We start from the raw sequence: 18110 nt of genomic DNA on the forward strand, positions 1-18110 counted from the left end.
ATTTCCTTCAACACTGACTATCCTTATCCTAACAGGCATTGTCGAAACGTTGATGACTCCTGACTGCAGTCCTGAGTATTTTCAGACATCTCTTTTATCAGAAATGCATGATAAATTTTTGTGACAGTGCTAGAGAAAACAATGGCCAGTCTGTTGATTTTACCTTGCACAAAGTGTACAGTGGTATTGATCTGTGCATGAAGTTATCGGCTATTTTCCCCCGGTGTATCAGCATCCTTTCTTGCGCAGTTTCATTACCCACCCACCCTCATCCGCCTTACCCCCATTAGCATGTTTGTTGTAGTTGTTTCTATTTATTTCATGTTTCACAAGTGGTAGCATAACGTCATCCATTGTGTGTCTGGTGGTGAGAATACCAAACGTCCTCAAAGCATGAGCAATATGTATGGTCACTTCTTAAGAGAGGACTCTTATTCCTTCATATGCTGTTGAAGAAAGCATGAAAATGATTGTGTTATCATGAGCATTATACCACAAGAAATAACCACAATGACAGTTTAAACATGGAAAGAACTTCTGAATGTAAAATCAAGTTCAGTGTCCATGTGGGGTTTTTTCAGCTGACTGATAGAAAAGCACACTATTTACAAGACTGTATAAAGCAATATATGGCAAAGTAATGTGTTTGTAATAATAAAGCACCATGTTTAAAACATACAGCTCTTGTATTCATCACCTTTAGCAAAATAATAAAAAGCACAGATCTAGAAAATGAGAAGAGGTGGAACAGTGGAGCATTTAATTTAATCAATGATCCAGAAATGGTTCAGAGAAAGCAGCGAGTCCACTGCTGTACGACTCATTTGCGACCGAGTTTCTGTTTTTAGTCTTCCCTCAAGAAAAGTGTTGGTAATGAGACTCACAACTAGTGTTTTTCAACTCGTTAGTGTGCTCCCATCTGCTTCTTTCCACCTGGACACTTCCAGCAGAGGCGGGATTGGGAGAAAATGAGGGATCAAGGCCCGGGGTGGAAAACCTTCAGAGAACCGAAGACTCGTTTGTGCTGTGCCACTCATTAGAAGACCTATCTTTAACATCTGAAGCATAATGGCTAATTATTTTTTTCAACTACAATTTCCTGACTGAGATTTACATTTCAATCAATATGCACTGGAGGTGTTTTATTAAACAGCATTTGCAAGACAGTACTTATATTGTACATTAAGTCTTTCAAGCTGGTGCAAACACCCTACATTTAAATTTTCAGAGTGGAAAAAAAATACATACACCTCATGTGCAATGTTTCAGCACCAGAAACAGGTCCAAGAATTTATTCACATGAATAGGTCCAATCCCTCCATTTGTTTTTAAATCAATTTCTTATGTTATGTTACAAAGGTGACATTACATGTGAAAACCTGCAGAACAGCCACTGCTAGAAAAAGATCAAATATTAGCTCACCCTGCCTTAGGAAGAGTAGTCATGAATTTGGACATAACTTAAAGGAATAGTTTGACACTTATTTACTTCCTTCCTGAGGATTAGATGGGAAAGTTGATACCACTCTCATGTCTTTACAGTAAATATGAAGCTAAAGTCAACCGCTGGTTAGCTTAGATTAGAATAAAGACTGGAAAAAGATAACCTGGCTCTGTTCAAAGGCATAAAAAAAACACCTACCAGTACCTCTAAAACTCATTAAATAACATGTTATATCTTGTTTGTTTTGGTGGGGCGCAGTGACTTCATAGAGTCTTCATCATCAGCATGAGACAAACATAACTTATTGTTTTTACAAGTTGTTCATTCTGTACAAAAAACCCCAACAAAACCAAGATATAAGATGGTAATTACTGAGAGGTGCTGTAGTCTTTATGTTATGCTGAGCTAACCTGCTTTATTTAGTAGACAAACATAAAGTCAAGCTTCTCTTCTTACTCTCGGCAAGACAGTGAACAAGCTTATTCCCTAAAATGTCAACTATTCCTTTAAATCCCCTGTAGCAGAATGATGTACATTTTAGAAACTGAATTTTGAAACAAGACACTGCATAGTCCGCACCATCACAGCTTCAAAGGCTTAATCTGACAGTTGCTCCACAGAATGTGAAGCTGAGCAACTGTAATACTAATAATAAGAAGCTGTTATTTTAGACACGGTTTTAAAATCCATCAGGAAGCTAAAAATGTTCCAGAAACCATCAGTGCTGCACATTTTGTGACTGTTGACGTCACATCCCCACAAACAGTGATAGTGTTTTCGGGAACACAGACACACAGCCTGCTGTCAGAACACAGCTGGTGTCTGACAAACGGTCCCCAAACTGGCCACCTTGTCTGCATAATACATCATGACACAAAGAGATGGAAACGAACAGCACTAGTGGCGCAAAACGCTGTGCAAGCTTGACAGGGAAGGCTCCAGAAATGTAAAAATGACTTACTTCTGACTGATTATGTAGGATATTAGGAAACTATAATATCCCAGTTGGAACACTGAGATGCAGTCATAAGAAAAATGATTAAAAGCTTAAATAGGTAAACTTGCACACTGGTATCTCTAATTTGCAGTGACGTGTAAGTGGAAGATTTTTTACTTAACAGCTCATAATTATACCAACACAAAGACAGGCAGCAATGTCTGATGTTGGAATTTGCTCGTCCATATTTGCTCTGAAGATCTCCTTTTGGTGTAAAAAAGAACAAATATCATCCATTTTAAAATGTCTTTAAATTAAGGAAATAGGATGTTCATGCTAATGCACTTAATTTTCACACACAAAAAATGAATTACTAAAAAAAAAAAACTCATAGCTCATCAGGTTGGGAGAAGGGTGTAAACTGACATCTCCTTTGATAAGCCTTAAAATCTGTATCTTAATATGCTACACAGTTAAAACTGTCCAACATTTAAGTTATGAATAAATAGGTCGGTTCATCTGGTGTATCACTTGACATTCAATCCAACATATATATACATACATATATAAATATATATATATATGTGAATGTTGATGGCAATTCATGTTGGATTTCTTTTGCCAGCAGTGAAAAAAAACAAAACGCTTTTGAGCAAGTTCCTCAAGGCTTAAATGTCCATTGATTTTCAGTGTAGCATCAAGAAAAATTCAAAGGTTAGACTTGGGTCCACTGTTGACGGGAATGGCCCTGAGCTCAGTCCGCATGCACAGGTACTCTCCAATAACAGCCATCAACGCCATGCAGGCCACATTGACGAGCCACCAGGACAGAGCAGCTGGAAGATGAGCGTTATAGATCCAGCAGCCGATCATATGGAAGAAGTGCACGGTGACTGTGAAGTCCAAGCACTGTTTCCCTCGACGGATGAAGAACCACAGACCAAGTGCGCTGCAGGAAACATAAAAACTATGTTATCAACCATGCTGTACTCTGCTTTCAGATAAGATTCCTGTAGAAACAAAGATGCACCTTCAGAGTTGTTAAAGTTCAAGTCTTGCTACAAATCACAGCTATAGAAATTATGATAAATGATTGCAAGTTTTTTTTTAAACTTCATTTAAATAAACAACATCTAGCAGTGGAACTCTTTCACTTTTGCAGGAGTGAATAAATGTTTAAACCCATTTAAAAGTGTTGTCTAATGAGATACTTAAACATCAGTCACAGTTTCATCACTTAGGTTTGCAGAGAAAAGATTGAAGATTTCTCTTACCAGGTAAGTGAATTCAATATGAAAGCCATCATTGAGAGCCTGCCCTGTATTGTTGCAAACCCAAGGGCCTGCCAAAGCACAGCAAAGGTTTAAATAACATTTCAGGAGCACACAGATTTGGCACAAAAAACCCCCCAAAAAAAGGTTACACAGACAAAATGGATCCCATGACTTACTTCATAGTTAAAGATCTGGTCCAGTGACCGATTTGTTTGCACCAGACTGTCCACTCCTGCCAACCACAGGCCCAGGAAGCTGTAGTAGATGCACTGCATCAGCACAATCTGACTCACAATGAGGACTGGATCCCAAATGTAGCTACGGAAGTTACTGGCCATCGTGAACTGATACAACATGCAGAGGCCAAAATGATGTTAACAGCTGGCCCCTACTGTTACCAGCTGACCCATCCAGAGTGTGAGCTCAAAATCTAAAAGAAAAATAAAATAATGTTAAAATTAATGAAAGGCATTTCCATATTTTATTTCCTGGGTATAAAACCTTGGTCCTCCAGATTTATCACAGAAATATGACAAAAACTGTCAAAGCAGCTTTTTTGAAACTTGCTGTAAATAAATAAAAAACAAGATGTCCTTCAAGTAGGGGTCCAAAATTTTGGTGTATGCTGAGGTAGTAAAATATAATAACCTCTGTTAGCTCCTAATGACAGTGTGACACTTTAATATGAATGTATTTTGTTTTTTAAGTATTTTGTGAGTGAAAGACATGTGATTAGTTTAGCAGTGCAAACAGTCCTGATTTAACCCAACCCCCCACAGAGAGTAAATACAAGTCATTATCAATAGGCCAGGAATTAAATCAATACACTGTATGTTGTCCTGTTTCATATTACAGATATCAAACTAGAGCATTGAATACAGCTACAGACAGACCGTTTCAGCCATCTGGATTTTTTTTTTTAACCAGTCAGGCTGAAGATACAGAAGATTGTTAACTAAACATGATTTCTCATGATTCAACAGGTGAACAACTTTTTATCCAGATGGTTAGAAGAGTCTTTGGGTATTGTGGCAACACTTTCAGAATAGGACTGGACAATATATCAAGATGATATCATGATATGAAACAAGATATCACCATATGAAACTAGATATCATCTTAGCTTTTGTATAATATTGAGATATGATGCAAGTGTCTTTTCCTGGTTTTAAAGGATGTCCTGGACGTTTTATTGCCATGTGTCTTTACCCTCTCAAGTCAATTATGTCCACGTTATTGATGATTAGTTATCAAAAATATCATTGTGTAAATATTTTGTGAAAGTACCCAAAGACATCCTTAGATTACCATTGCAATATCGATAGAGGTATTTGGTTACAAATATCGTGATATTTGAGTTTGTCCATATTGTCCAACCATAGTTCAAAACAGATACATGACCAGCACAAACTAGGGTTAGATGAGCTGTAGCGTTAGATAAATATTGAGTCAGTTAAGTATCGGTGGGTGGCATGACGTTAAAGGGAAGGAAAGTGTCCTAAATGTGGCGCATATCTGACCCTGGTTTAACTATGTGACTTTTTTATTTACCATGAGCAGCAGGCTAATAACCGCAGCTAGTTCACTGTCCACCAACACACACTCAACGATGAACGCTGACTATATTAAACAAAACCTGCCATGACAGTCAGTAAAAGGACTAATACAAGCCAGGAAGTCTCAGACATTTAACCTAACTAATCTGCTGACAGTAACAATGAAGTATCTTGTAACGTTACCGTCTAACGGGACAACAACACAGGGTTGGTTACATCATGTTAGCTCCAACATGGCGGCTTTCTTTAGGAGTAGGACTTTCAAAAACAGACACAGACCTGAACCATGAAGTGAGGAGCCGCTCCAACAATATAATCGTCGTTTTCTTTCTGTGTTCACAACATCTACTAAACCGGGCCTTGTGTTCGACTAGCCAAACCCTGGTTAAAAACACGGAAGTCACAGCGGTGAACCCGGAGATAAATGTAACAGACAAAGGATTATTTTCAATATAAAATACCTCAGAACTGCTGATGAATTAGTTCTCATGGAGAAAATGTCTATTGCGCTATTGCATAATGTCTATATTCGTGGGATTCACGTTAAATTAAAAAATTTTCTCGTCATGAACCAAATGTGCTGGAGGTTTTTTCTTTCTAAGCGAGATCGACACTTATTTTGAAGTTGTTTATTCGTTTCCGGCGGGTGCAATAATAATCTCCTTTTCAAAATAAACTTTAATGACTTAATTAATTAAATGACAATCAAACAAACGGAAGAAGACAATATAGATGATAGTGACACAATCTTTTCACACACATTCATTGTTCTTGTACTACTAATGGCAGTCTTATGCTGTGAGAGGGTATAGCGTGTGTGAGAGACCTATTTCTAAGTCAGTTTTATTTGTATAACACTTTTCATGTAATGGCAGTTCAAGGTGCATAAAATCTGCATAAAAGCTATATATCAACATGATAAAAATCCGTTTAACCTGTTAAGCAACTGTATTCCACCCGTGGGACATTTTAGCCTTGATGGCATTATTTTCAAGATCACTTATTCTCTGTTATAACTTGTAAAATATAAATATTTACCTTTTAAATGAGACCAAAGTGATGACTGTAATGGAAAAGGGTTAAAGAACAATAATTATTTTATTCTGGGTACATTATTATAGACACTGTGCACAAAAATTGTGTGCCTGTGTCTTACTGTGTGACATGGCTATACATGTATAATCAAATAATAAAACATTGGAGCAGTTATCAGGTTATTTCCTTCCAGTTATACGTAAAAAGAAGAAGAAAGAAACAGTTTAAACAGTTTAGTAAATGAATGAATGAATCTGTCCTAACATCTCTCACACATCATCGCTGGGAGGAGCTGGGACATGAGTAAAAGAAGAGGAAAGACGCGACCCCATAATGAAAAGCAATCTTGGATTCAGCCTGACGTTTCTGTCATCCGGAATAACTTGCACTGCCAGATAGGTGTGCTGTGTGTGGTAAGTTAAACTACTTGAATGTAACTGGAACACTGTGTATTTATCAGGCGAACACAGATCTGTATACTGTAGCCTAAGCCAATTCTCTGAACCGCATGTATACTCAGACAAGCGATCCGGTTTTATGCATGTCTTTATCTGATACGATCAGAAATTCGAATTTTTTGCTGCATGTAAACGTACTGAGTTATTCTGGTCAGCCTCGTTGACGGAAAGTTTTTGTGTGTTTTTGCCTCCATAGGGTTTGTGCAGCTGACACAATAATAATGAATTAGCATTTCCAACCAAGTCTTTATTAAATTCTTTACATATCGTATCCATTAAATGCTGAAGCTGTCGAAAGTGTCGGGCCAGTGGTCAATTTTATGTTTTCAACATGTTGTGTCAGCATTGTACACAACAGTATTCCTCTTCACCTTAAATCTAACTTTCTAACATGCATGCTTTATGAAATCACAACTAGTTTGGAGCCAAACCTGAATCCTCCAGTGCACAAACACTGAAAATGGACTTTACAGTGAAGTAGGGAACATTTTGTGCCATGTTCAGTTAGAGAAACAGAATTGAGTTATGGTTAGTTTTGGTTATGATTCTAGTAGTCATCGTAAAATGTTTTTTGACTAACATAAAAAAAACTAGAAAAATCCACATTTTTCAGGACTTAACCAGTTGCTAGGCAGCATGTGTTTTCTTATGTAATTGTGAGCCAGGGAATTATGCAGGACAAAGGTCGGAGGTTCTTTTTTAACATATGAACAAATCTTAAACAGGCAAATCCTGGAAGCAGAGTGTGCAGTTCACCCCTGGATCAGTTGTAATGCTTAATATTCAACTCTGCACCTGAGTCGGCAGAGCAACCTCTTTTTACTAGATAGACATGGCACAGTGTTGTTTTATGCATGTTGGTGTTTAACCTTTACTTATTGTGATTTATAGGGCAGACAGCGACAACATAATGGTCAGTGTGCACATGAGCATGGTAACACTACGGCAGCTTATAGGCATGAAGATGATACCGTTCTTCACTCTACACAGGCGGCTGCCATGTTTGCATGGTGCAGTGGGTAAGAATATTGTTTTATGTGTTTTAAAATTGGTTGTTTGAAGAACCTGGGTTTGTCTTGAGCAGTGAACTTTGACCATGAGTTAATCTTCTCATGTAATTCTGTAGCTCTACAACTGCTGCATGAAGTTTGTAGTGTAAATGTTTGTCTGTAAATGTATTTGTGGAGTTTGCTTTGACCTATTTGATATACTGCTCCTGGCCATGCTGTAACTGAGGTGTTTGAACTTCTATCACATTTTGTTTTAGGCACTGAGCCTAATGAATGAAAGAGACTGAGTTGATGATTGTCAGTTGTTTCTAATCCTAACACGTCAGCACATGCTCATACATCGAAACTTAAGATAACTGAACCCTTACTTGACTTTTTTTCTATATTGTGTCATCATCGCAGCAAAAAGAATGGCACTACTTATATAGATCATATAATATGGAAATTAAATTTGGAGGATAGATGCATCTTAGGTTAATTGTTAAGTTTTTGTTGGATGTTTTATCTTGTTTGATGAGACAGGACCTTCCAATATGACCATCTAGGACAGATAACTATATATTTTCATTGAGGGCAGGGTGGCTGTGGTTCCAGTGGTAGAGCGGGTCATCCACTAATCAGAGTATTGGTGGTTCCATCCACAGCTCCTCCAGTCCGCATGTCAAAGTGTCCTCGGGCAAGATACTGAACCCCAAATTGCTCCACAAATTGATGAGCAGGGTGGCACTTTGCATCAGTGTATGAATGTGTTTGGAAGACTAGAGAAGCGCCATAAATGCAGTCCGTTTGTTGATTATTTTCTCAATTAATCAATTAGTTGGTTGGTCGATACAATATTAGGTAAAATGGTGAAAAATTTCAATCACTGTTTTCCATAGCCCAAGATTATGCCCTCAAATGTCTTATTTTGTCCATAACAGTCCACAACCTAAAGATATTCACTTGACTACCATAGAAGACTAAATAAACCAGGAAAATAGTCATATTTGAGAATTTGACCTTTTTTTCCCTCAAAATTGTTCAAAGTGATTAATCAATTATCACAATGGTTGGCAATTAACTTAATAATTGGTGACTAATCAATTAAACAAAAAATGGTTGCAGCTTAAATTATGGCAGTGTAAAATGTCTTGCTTTGGCACCATTTGGTAGACATATCTAGAATGACACTGTGGCAGACTGCAAAGCACGTTGATATTGAAGGATCTTTATCTTCCTTTAGACACAAAATGTGACACCTAGACTTAAGTACTTCTACAACATTGTGTCCTCTGTGAAACTTCACAGAGTTGAACATCACAAGTATATTTTCCTTCTACCTGTAGGTGCAGTTCGATGGAGGAGCAGCTATAAACAAGCCCCTGTACTAACAGCCACACCGGTTCGTACCCTCATAGATGAACCCATCAGTGTTAAAGGACATTTCTTGACACCACACTCTCCAGTTACAGTGTGTGCACAAATGCACAGTGAAGATGGGGACCTGTGGGAGGCATTTGCCCACTACAATACAAATGCAGATGGCACTGTCAACTGTGAGTCACTCTGAGTTTTGTATGACAGTAAATTCACTGCTTTATTTGAATGCTTTTGTGATCATTTAAATACCAAACATTGAATATATTAACATGTTACAATTGCTGAAAATAGTGTTTAATTGTGATTTAATTATAGTTGTAAATAATGACTAATGAAAGTTGCGAGTTTGGATTTAATCAGTTCATTGTGTAGACACCTTTTAGAAATACAATTATATTAACCAGGAGGATGTTGATTTTGTCTCTTTTCCCTCTCTTTTGTGTCCTTTTCGTCTCCAATAGTGGCCAGGGATCATTCAGTCGGGGGTTCATATTTGGGCTGTGAGCCAATGGGACTCCTCTGGGCACTGAAGCCAGCACCGGGTGCACGAGAAGGTTTGAGGCAGGTTTTTAAAAAAGGCTCATTGAGAGCTGAACAAGATGATTTTTAAACTCTCTCTCAGATATATGGCCGTTTAGCACTGATCACTATTTCTCTCTATCTCTCCAGCCTCCACCTGTAATTTGAAGACAGCATGTTTGTCAACGGGTTCATTTTGACTTAACTGTTGTGAATTCTAGGATTTGCTCATACACATTTGTCCTTGAACACCAGAGTGGAGGCACTCTGGCAAACTCATATGCTTGTCCTTGTTGCTATCAATGGTTAATGGTTGATGACTTTCCTGACACAATTGTGCTGTTTTCACACAGACTGAGGAAAAAAAACGTAGAGACTCCATACATGGTGCAGATGTCTTTACTGGAGAGCCACGTGTCACCCAGTCAGCTACAGAGCGCTGAGCTGGCTACTGTGACTACTGAGCGCTGGTATGTGGCACCAGGTGTAAAGAGAATAGACATTCGCCAAAATGGAGTTGTAGGAACTTTGTTCTTACCGCCTGGTGAGCACACAATTTTAAGCATTCTCTCAAGTTTTAATTTGCTTGAGATATGAGTGTCTCTTTCTCCGAACAGCACCTCTTGTACTGTTTCACGGCAGGTCCAGGCCCATTTCCAGCCATGCTGGACCTGTGGGGAATGGGCGGAGGACTAGTAGAGTACCGCTCTGCCCTGTTTGCATCCAAGGGCTATGCTAGCCTTTCCCTCGCCTACTTTGGGCACAAAGATTTACCTCCCCCACAGAATACCATCAACGTTGGTGATGCATATTTCAAGGTAAGAGAGGAGGCTTCATGTTATCTTATGATGTGTTCATTGTTTTCTGCATCTCTCACTGAGAAGCGTACACCAGCCATTTATTGTCCATTTATTAAAAGTTCATATTTCTGTTAATTGTTTGGTCATTCTTTTATGTCCTAATATGTTGTTTATGTTTGGACAGTCAGCATTCGAGCTGCTTCGTGATCATCATCAGGTCTGTGCCGACAGAGTTGGGATCATCGGTCTCTCCTTTGGAGTCTACGTGACTCTTCAAATTGCCACTCAGACTGGTGTCAAAGTACGTCAGAAAGTTCAGTGTCTGATCAACACATAGCCTGCAGCTTTTTATTTAGAATATGTAGACATGAAAGTTATATACCTGGATGTCTGGAAATGGAATGTTAATGGTACATTTCATGAAGTTATGTGAGTTTGACTAATATTGGATGAGGATCATTTGATTAAAATTCACAATTGATGTTCTCCTCTCCAGCCATCCTGTTTGATTTGTATCAACGGCCCAGTAGGAAGTACCATCAAGCTCCCAGACTCAAATGGAAAGAAGGAAAGCTTTGAAAGGTAAATTCTAATTTAAGATTACGTTTATTTTAGTCTAGACTCAAGCACTAATTTCAGTCTTAGAGGTTAATTGTTAGCTGATTGTTATTCTAAATGTCTTATTGTTTGAGATCTTGTAAATATAACCTGGATTTTATAAATTTGCTGAGATATAACACTGTTGAGTTGTGCATCCAGCAGGAAATGTGTATCATTGAGGTTATTGTCAATTATTTTATGGCTGGTCTTGAAAAAAATTATATGATTTTTGGTTTTTTTTCTGTTACATTATCTTTTTAGTGAAGAGAAATATTGGACTTATGATGATAAAGGCCATGTCAGTTTTAGAGATATTTCCTTGCCTGCAAACCTTCAACCTGAGAGCAAAGTGAAGGTGATGTGAAAGACTAAACAGACCACCAACACACACACACACACACACGAACATGCATAAAGAACATCATAATAATTTGCGTATGGATATCAGTGAGATGTGTGATCTGATCTATGTTTTTGCAGATTGAGAAAGTTGCCTGTCCACTAATGTACATAGTGGGTGAAGACGACCTGAGTTCCTCGAGCATTGAGAATGCAAATGTGGTAAATTGTCTTATTTTCCTTTCATTTCCAGCATTACACATCACTGATCTTAGAAAATGTTTATTGTGTAATACTGGTTAGACAAAAACACACCATGTTAGCAGGGATATACTTCGTTGCTCTTGTATGTAGTGGTTTGAGGACTTGCTGTACAGTTACAGTTGTGAAATCACAGTTTTTCTGGTCATCAGATCGAAGAGACCCTGACAGCTGCAGGTAAATCCCACCTGTTTACCCGTTTGTCTTATCCCGGTGCTGGTCACCTAATTGAACCACCTTACTCACCAAACGTAAGAACGTCGCTGTGGAGCGTCAAACCAAGAAAACGTGAGCTTTGTACCTACATTTTGAGCTTACCCAGATCCCACTTTATACTTATTACATTTTAACTGTGAGATTGATTGTAATATGAAGTATCTACTGTTGTGTAAAGAAATTATAACTAAAATGCTGCCCTGATTTGTTTTTCCTGCAGTCATCACTGTGTGGGGAGGTCACCTCGCACTCCACGCTGCTGCCCAGGAGGATGCCTGGAAGAAAATCCTGGGTTTTATGGAAAGTAATCTGAGGGGGTGAAGTCTTGTTTTATTTGAGGACTGCACATGCAGAGAACGTGCATGTTTTGTTTTTAAGATGCAGAGCATTTCCTGCAACTGGCGTGCAACTAATTCAAAAGCGGTAATGCAGCAAAAGCTGGAAGCCAACCGCCATAAAAAAAAAAGAAGAAGGACTAATTCAAAAAATCACACGCTCACTCATTCACATTTAGCAAGCTGCAGATCCTCCACAGGGTGGGGGTGTTCAGTCACTGTCAGAACATTACTTTGCCCGTTAACATACACTGCATACAGGAAGGAGAAGGCAGATCAGCTGCTGCTTAGACCCGTACATGTTATGTTGCCAGTTGCTACTGGCACGTGCAACTGTGACATTACCCGGGTAGTTTGGGCACTGTGATCATCAAGAGCTGTTTTCAGAGTGAGTCGGTGATCAGAGTTGGTCATTGTAATCCATTTTTAATGTATTTTAATTTACTGACTTACTGGTTTTAAAAGTTCTTCTGTTATTTTTATCCTTCATCATGAGGTTTGATGAAGATATAATAAGATAATAAGATATAATTGTGTTTTGTTGAACCTGTCTTTAAACTTGATTCTTTGTCCAGTAAGAGTTTTAAGTGCTAATCAACTCACAGCTGACAAGTTTTCTGCAGGTTTAGACCCAAGCGCATTGAAGATGTCAGCTGGGTCAAAACTCAGCACCTGCTCATTATGGTGTTGGGTGACATTCACTGCTGGTGTGTTGTTTAGTGTGTCAAACCGTGCAAAGTGCTTATTGAGGTCATTCAGGAATTCAGTGTTGTCATCACAGGATATGGGAGTGGTTTTATAGTCTGTGACAGACTGAATTCCCTGCCGGTCTCCTGGTGTCTTTGTGATCCTGAAAGTGATCCTGAATTCTCTGACCATGGGCTCTTTTTGCCAATCTAATTGCTTTGTTCAGATTGGCACGTGCAGTCCTGAGGGCAGCCGAATCACCAGATTTAAAGAGAGTTTCTTGCTTTCAGCAGGGCTCGAACCTCAGCAGTCATCCAGGGTTGCTCTTTACACTCTGACTGTGATTTCTTTTTTGACATCACAGAGTAGGGTCTTGTTCAATCCTTTAACACACAATGCTCCTCCGTTTTGGATATAGTGGTTCCTTGTAAAATGTGACTTGTCCCCTCCATAAATTCTCCCGCTGGTTAAATGACACAATTTGTTGTTAAGGCGTACATGTCGGCATGCAGATCGACCTTTGGAAATCCACTGAGCTTTATCGTCTTTAGTACAAAGACCTTCTTAACTGAGTTAAACAACATGGTTAAAGATACGAAGGCATCTTATTTTGCCAACTTTATTTCCACCAGTAAACACAACCCCAAAGTCCTGTTGGACATCAACAACATTGTCACTCCTGCACTTCCTGATGTGCCTGTTTTGTCAAATAAGCATTGCAATCATTTTGTCTCCGTCTTGGTAGATAAGATTAGAGATGTGAGGACTAGCAATTTCCCGTCCTCTATTCCCCTCTCTACATATGATGTTTAGCCTGTTTTAGCTGGTTTTTAATTAGATTTAATTTATTTTTCAAATCCTGAGACCTGAGTACTACATCTCGCTCACATGTCTGACATGATGACTGACAAATAAAGCATCTTGAATCTTGAATGCAGTTCAGCTATCAATTTTGGACTGTTTTCTCCCATTTCCTTGCAAGACCTCACTGATCTGGTGGGCAGTATGAAACCCTCCTCCAGTCCTGACTCACATCACACCCATTTTATAAGTTCTTTTTATTTGCTTCCCATCAGGCTTATGATTTATTTTAAGGTTATTGTTTTCACATATAGAGTCCTGCATGGACAGACACCTGAGTACCTGTGACCTTGTCCATGCCTAGGTCACTTGGTGTTTTGATCAGGACCCTCTCTCTGACCCTCACTCTCCACTGAAAACAAAAGGTGTTCATGCCTTTCGTGTGGTAGTGGCTCCAACACTATGAAACTTTCTTCTTTTAGACATGAGGTCTGCAGTCTTGTACAAGCTTTTAAAAATCAACTGAAGACCCATCTTTTCAAATTGGCCTTTGTTTCACCTTAAGTTGTGTAGCAATTGTACTTTTGTGTGTTATTATTATTTCTGTGAAAATTGCTATACTGAATAAAATTATTTATTAGTTTAAATGTCTATGGATGGGGAATATTTCACATCTGCACCATGCAGTTGCTGTTAATTTTCTCAGTGGCATCAGGCAGGAAATGTAAATCCAGAAATACAGGTCTGAGGCTGCTGGTGCTTTCACTCTGCAATATGTAAATATTGTAGTGAATGCATGATTCTTCATGTGTTGCCATGATTTATATATTTTATAGACTGTACAATCAATTTTGACGATGTGGGTCAACATTTTCTCAGCTTATATTCAGTCCGACCAAAAATAAAATACACGGTTTCTATGTTCCTCAGATCTTTAATGGGTAATAGGTACACATTCTCACTATTAATTATAGTGTTGGATTGAAGAGTTGATGGCATGCTGAGGTGACCATGGCAATGAGGGTAATGAACTCTTGGAAGTCAATCTCCAGGTCTCCGTTCTGGTCGAGGTCTGCGAAGAGCTCATCCAGGGTTTCGTTCTCGTGTATTTTCTGTTCATTCAAGAGTGAATAAGAGTTGAAACATTTACAGCTATGTAACTATAATTTAATGCAACTTACTTTTAATAAACGTCAGTGGCCACATTTGCAACAGCATGAGGTTGCAATACTCATTAAATACCAGGAAACAAAATGGTTAGATACTGATGGTGGTGTAAGACGAATGTGGTTAGTTTATCCTCTGTACATTAGCCATTTTATGATGTTGCAGACTCCACTGCTCAGCACAGAATCATCGATTAACACAACTAAGCTGTAACTTAAATATGTGTACTAAAATGTCACAAGTTAGCATCCTATTTTAGCATTAAGCCAAAAATATGATTGGCGGGTCATTAAAAGTCGATATATCTTGTCATGCATCCAGTATTGTCATGATATTTCACTCTTAAGTTATGTCAACAACCAAGAGTATAAAAGCATTAGTATAGTTTTTCTCAACATATCCAAAGATCTAATTGACAACAACACAGATTTGAACCATGGCACACTGCTGTGTCTAAGCAGAAATTTCAAAATGACACATGCTTGTTAAAAGTCCATTATCTGTAAGTTGTTTTTATGAGGCATTATACTATAAAGTGCTACCATGAACATGCCAATTTGTACACTTTCAGGTACATAACTTACCATTATAAAGTGACTCATCTCATTGTTGATAAGCTCTTTAAGCTCTGCTTTCTTCAGCTTGCATTTATGACCCGAGTATTTGTGAAACACTTGGATGATGGTAACCATGCCGTTCTCCAGGTCTGTCATATTCTCCTTTGGCATCTGAAACAAACAATTCAAATGAATTCCTACTAATGTGTGTTACTCCCTCATGAGGATATGACAGAGATATTTTCTTTCTGTATGTTTTTAAACGTAAAATACACTAACATATACATGCATTTGTAGGTTATCATATTATTATCATCCTCTATGAAAATGATCTTAGCTTGTCTTACCTCCATCTGAAGAAACTATCTGTCTTGTAAGGATCCTAAATGCAACTGGCTCACCCAGCAGTGTGCCGACTGCCTCGCCCAATTTACTGTGGACACTAAACTGTATCGATCACCCAAGTGAAGGCTTCTCATCCGCAGTGAACTGTGTAATGCACAACTAATGGATATCAGTGGTCAAAGCCTTGACTGAAATCTATTTACTCCTAAAATGCATCATTTGAACATGATCAGGTTTCACTTAGAGTATGTGTGTGTGTGTGTGTGTGTGTGTGTGTGTGTGTGTGTGTGTGTGTGTGTGTGTGTGTGTGTGTTTCATTCTCACCACTGCCACTTGTGGTCTATTTCACCACTTAAGTGGGGTCCACACATAGTGCTTTAATTTAACAGGGGATTCTTGATAAGATTCAGATTCAGATAATGACTTGCATATTCAGCGGACAATTAAAAAAAACACAATACCCACAGACTGCAACATATGCCATGGATGGATTTTCGTTAACAATGCTTTTATGAGCTCAAAAAATACCTCGAGCTTGTGAAATTATGTTCAGATATAGTTTTTAAAGTGAAAATGTAGATACAACTTTGTGTCACAACTTTGTTGTCACTGTGTGTGAGCACAAACACACATAAATTAAATAAACAAACAATTGTGATTTTTTTTTCACCTCTGATTTTAGCAGTTTCTTTCGCTTTCCTCCTGATTTTGGTTGTAAAAGCTTTCAGGTCTCGCTGTTTTTCCATGCCAAAAAATCATACAGCTTTTGCAATATTCCTCCAACATTGCAACTAGCACTTAACAGTGTATTTATAGTCTTATAGAAACAGAGACTAAGAGCTGCTAGTGCTGAGCTGTGGCTCACAGAATGTTACAGTAAAATGTGATTATATAACATAGAAACAGCCAAAGCTTGACACAATCTCAACATTAAAAAATGCCAGCCTTACAGTCTGCCCAGAGATGAGTCTGTTTCCCTTTTCTTCGCTCTTACCATTCGGAAATATGATTACTGGGACTTAATTGATTCCCTTAGTTATTGCATTTGTAGGAAATATGATTGGGAAAATCTGAAATGCAATTTCCTGACAATAAGCCACCACCATTCACATTTCTTAGAACTGCAGAGACTCTAAATTACACACAGAACAAAATGCATTCTGTACATTAATTATGCACTTGTTACTTTAACATTGGTTTCTCATTCAGAGCTTTCTGCAATTGAGACAATTGGTAACATGGCTATATGCTACTGTTTGGCTTGCCATTATTTTATTTTTGTATATATTAGTTATGTTTCCCCCAGTCCCACCTATTTTAATTGGCATGCATCAATCACATCTATAAAGCATTGTATGAAATTATTAGAAAGTGAGTTCAGAAAAGGAGAAGAGTCTCACCTCAGGTTTGTATTCTATTTCTGCCATCGCTTGTGAGATTTGGTGTACAAAGGAAGAACATCAACATGATAGCTTTAATGTGCACTAAGGGTCATAAATGCCATATGCAGAGGGGAAAATCATGTGTCAATACACACTATGCACTTAAATCAGACAATAAACAATCCCTGTGCAATAACAATGTATTACCAATACTTCAGCTACTCATATATGCAAATCACATCCAGTTTATATTGAAATTGATTGGGGGGGAAATTGTATATACACAGAATATATATTAGGCTATATGTAAAGTCCAATGTGCATATACTGTACATAACCCACTGTGCACCCAAAGTAACATATTACATTAACCACACTATTTGCACTACTGTATAACCAACTACTACTACAAATTTAAAGTGACTGTCCTGTAGTATATAGCTATACGTTGTAAATGTTGCTGTTGCTATAAAAAAATAAATAATACAAAATTATTATAATAATAATAACAATAATAATAATAATAATGGGGGTCCTACTCAAGGGGCATGTATAAGTCCAATAAAGAAAAATGTTTTTGTGCTTTGTCTGTCCATCATGTACTTTATAAACCTACGTGTCTGTACATAATCTGCTTGTTAATTCATGACGTAAATCGCGACGTTTCGCTTGTTTCCGGGTCCAAACCGGTCCAAGGCTCCCGTCTTTTTTTAGCAGTGTCTCTTCTTGTTGTTGCCGCATGTTTATGTCTGCTTATCTCTTTTAGCCTGCTGCTTTCTTCATGCAGCACAATAACAAATGTCACCAAACACGAACTACTCGTACATATACCACAGTTGGTGCATGTGAAGGTGTAAAAGGGCATGAAACATTATACAAGATGATTTATGGCTTTACCATACTAGTAAAAAATCCGTGGTTGTGACATTTCTGAGCTGGAGAGCTGCACCTGAACGCACCGCAGGGACGCTTCCTGTTGTCTTTACCTTGAACAGCCCGGTGACCGCGCGCTCTCTGGCTGCGTGCCT

General features: G+C 38.3%; 3 protein-coding genes across 3 annotated transcripts; 1 reads left to right on the forward strand and 2 right to left on the reverse strand.

Moving 5' to 3' along the window:
• Window positions 1–1268: 1268 nt before the first annotated feature.
• On the reverse strand, window positions 1269–5604 carry sys1 (SYS1 golgi trafficking protein). Its single transcript, XM_062415740.1, has 4 exons — window positions 5491–5604; window positions 3832–4085; window positions 3656–3723; window positions 1269–3330 (listed from the first exon to the last, which is right to left on the reverse strand). Exons 2-4 carry the CDS (start codon window positions 4009–4011, stop codon window positions 3090–3092), a joined length of 489 nt encoding a protein of 162 aa, XP_062271724.1. The 5' UTR covers window positions 4012–4085; window positions 5491–5604; the 3' UTR covers window positions 1269–3089.
• A 928-nt stretch (window positions 5605–6532) lies between these two features.
• LOC134003249 (bile acid-CoA:amino acid N-acyltransferase-like) lies at window positions 6533–14223 on the forward strand. The gene is made up of 12 exons (XM_062442389.1): window positions 6533–6659; window positions 7596–7723; window positions 9040–9249; window positions 9535–9634; window positions 9946–10136; window positions 10235–10410; window positions 10577–10693; window positions 10889–10974; window positions 11254–11347; window positions 11473–11553; window positions 11745–11880; window positions 12029–14223. The coding sequence occupies exons 2-12, from the start codon at window positions 7615–7617 to the stop codon at window positions 12127–12129; spliced, it is 1401 nt and encodes a 466-aa protein (XP_062298373.1). The 5' UTR covers window positions 6533–6659; window positions 7596–7614; the 3' UTR covers window positions 12130–14223.
• Window positions 14224–14389: 166 nt separating this feature from the next.
• Window positions 14390–18105, reverse strand: LOC134003267 (protein S100-B-like). The gene is made up of 3 exons (XM_062442411.1): window positions 17985–18105; window positions 15383–15526; window positions 14390–14743 (listed from the first exon to the last, which is right to left on the reverse strand). Exons 2-3 carry the CDS (start codon window positions 15524–15526, stop codon window positions 14600–14602), a joined length of 288 nt encoding a protein of 95 aa, XP_062298395.1. The 5' UTR covers window positions 17985–18105; the 3' UTR covers window positions 14390–14599.
• Window positions 18106–18110: the final 5 nt, after the last annotated feature.

Source organism: Scomber scombrus, chromosome 3 (genome assembly GCF_963691925.1).
Source record: "Scomber scombrus chromosome 3, fScoSco1.1, whole genome shotgun sequence".
Lineage (NCBI taxonomy): Eukaryota > Metazoa > Chordata > Actinopteri > Scombriformes > Scombridae > Scomber > Scomber scombrus.